At 40.5% G+C, this 2,334-nt stretch overlaps 1 protein-coding gene across 2 annotated transcripts in view; it reads right to left on the bottom strand.

Annotated features, from left to right (window-relative positions):
• LOC106529768 (receptor activity-modifying protein 3) overlaps positions 1 to 2,334 on the bottom strand; it is a 59,194-nt gene that overhangs the window by 11,767 nt on the left and 45,093 nt on the right. For both annotated transcript variants that reach the window (XM_014025271.1, XM_014025270.1), the window contains exon 2: positions 247 to 276. In XM_014025271.1, the coding sequence (XP_013880725.1) occupies positions 247 to 265 (19 nt within the window). In that variant the 5' untranslated portion in view covers positions 266 to 276. The remainder of the gene's footprint in view (positions 1 to 246; positions 277 to 2,334) is intronic.

Raw genomic sequence — 2,334 nt, 5'->3', positions numbered from 1 at the left:
GGATGGATGGAGGATGGATGAACAGATGGATGGATGTACGGATGGATGGAGGATGGATGAACAGATGGATGGATGGATGGATGAATGATTAACAGATGGATGATGGATGGATGATGGATGGATGGATGGATGGATGAATAGAAGGATGTACGGATGGATGGAGGATGGATGAACAGATGGATGGATGGATGGATGGATGGATGGATGGATGGATGGATGGATGAATAGATGGATGGATGAACTCACCTGAGGACTTGCTCATCATCCAGGCACTAACTGAAAAAGATAAAATGCAAAGTCAGAACAAAGTAATTCATCAGCCTCTCAAGCTAACAGCTAACAGCTAAAAGCTAACAGATAACAGCTAAAAGCTAACAGCTAACAGTCCTGTTATGCTAATGTTTGTCAGGTTAGTTCAGGATGAACGAGTGGCTCATATCCAAAGTGAAAACGATGCCTGCAGGCGCAGTTTGCAGAGAAGAATTACCCAACATTTGTTAAAATGTCACTAAGTCATCCAGATCTGCAGCAAACTGTGAARAAGGTCAAACACTGTGAAGCAATAAAACACTGTGTAATTTAATTAAACTAAATTAAAGCTGCTTTAACTTCATGTTAACAAGCCCTCCTTTACACTTTCTGTACAGTAGAGCAGAAATGTGTCGACAGGAAAACGCGTCTCGTTAGTTGTAACAGATTAACAAGGTTTCTTTTTGATCCAGCTGTGCTTTAAATGTCATTCAGTGACATTTTAACAAACAACCCCCCCACCCCAAAACTGTGTAACTGTTGCCCTCAGCTCTGCGTGAGCTTCGTTAAAAATGTAACAACACAAAATATGAAAGAAATTAAGTAAGTAAGTAAGTAAACTTTATTTCTATAGCATCTCCACGGGTTTTATAATGGGTTCCAGGGACCACCAGCAGCATTTGATTAGAAGACCTCAAAGTCCTGGATGGACAGAGAGGCTTCAGAAGGTCCAGTATGTATTTGGGGGCCTGACCATGAAGTGCTCTGAAAGTTAAAACTAACATTTTAAAATGACTCCTSAAAGTCACAGGGAGCCAGTGCAGAGAGGCTAAACCAGGTGTAATGTGGGCTCTCTAACCTCGCTGCAGCGTTCTGCACAGACTGAAGCCGAGTCAACGAGGATTTGTTTAAACATGTAAAAAGACTGTTGCAGTAATCAAAACGAGAAGGAATAAAAGCGTGAACAACCATCACTAGTTCCTTCTGTGACACAAAACATCTCAGCTTTGAAATGTTCCTTAAATGATAAAAACAGTTACGAACTAAAATTTTACAATGACTGTCAAAAGACATAGAACCATCAAAGACGACAACCAGATTTCTGAGACTATTTTTCACTGAAGGGGTTAAAAAAACAAGGTGCTGCCTGATTACAGGGATTTTATCATCAGGGGCGATAATAAGAGTTTCAGTCTTGTTTGCATTTAACTGCAGGTAGTTGTTGTTCAGCCATGTTTTGACTTCTGACAGACAGTTACTGAGTTCAGATAGTTTGAAGAGCTCAGAGGGTCAAAAGGAACAGTACAACTGTATGTCATCAGCAAACAGATGGTAGGACACATTACTGTAACGTTTTAAAATACCTCCTAAAGGGTACAGGTACAATAAAAAGAGGATTGGACCCAAAACTGAACCTTGGGGTACCCCACAAGACAGCGGTGCAACATCAGAGTAAACCTGATTCATAAAAACAGTAAAAGACCGTTCAGATAAATAAGAAGTGAACCAGTTTAAAACAGAGCCAGAAATACCAAAATTATCTCTCAGTCTGTTGATAAGAACAGAGTGATCCACAGTGTCAAACACTGAAGTTAAGTCCAATAAAACCAGTACAGTGTAGTTTCCAGAGTCAGCTGCCATCAACAAGTCACTGGAAACCTTTAATAAAGCTGTTTCTGTGGAGTGAAATTTGCGAAATCCAGACTGAAAAATGTCCATAATGTCATTTTCCTCCAAACAGCAAATCAATTGTTCAGCTACCACCTTCTCCAGGATTTTTGATAAAAATGGTAGTTTGGAGATCGGTCTTAGCTTTCAGGCAGAGAAGAGTCCAAATGAGGCTTTTTTAACAGAGGACAGAACACAGCTGTTTGAAGCAGTCGGGTACAGAACCAGAACCAAGGGAGTATCAGTTTTACAACACTTGGGCCAATACAGTTAAAATATCTTTAAAAAGAGATGAGGGCAGGACATCAAGAGGGCTAGAGCATTGTTTCCCAAAGTTGGGGTCGGGACCCAAAGTGGGGTCCCAAAACTTCAAGGTGGGGTCCTGAAAAGATTTTCTGAATTAATTACATTTTTGCC

This window comes from Austrofundulus limnaeus, unplaced genomic scaffold, assembly GCF_001266775.1.
Source record: "Austrofundulus limnaeus strain Quisiro unplaced genomic scaffold, Austrofundulus_limnaeus-1.0 Scaffold464, whole genome shotgun sequence".
Taxonomy (NCBI): domain Eukaryota; kingdom Metazoa; phylum Chordata; class Actinopteri; order Cyprinodontiformes; family Rivulidae; genus Austrofundulus; species Austrofundulus limnaeus.
This window is presented reverse-complemented; position numbering and strand designations above follow the sequence as displayed.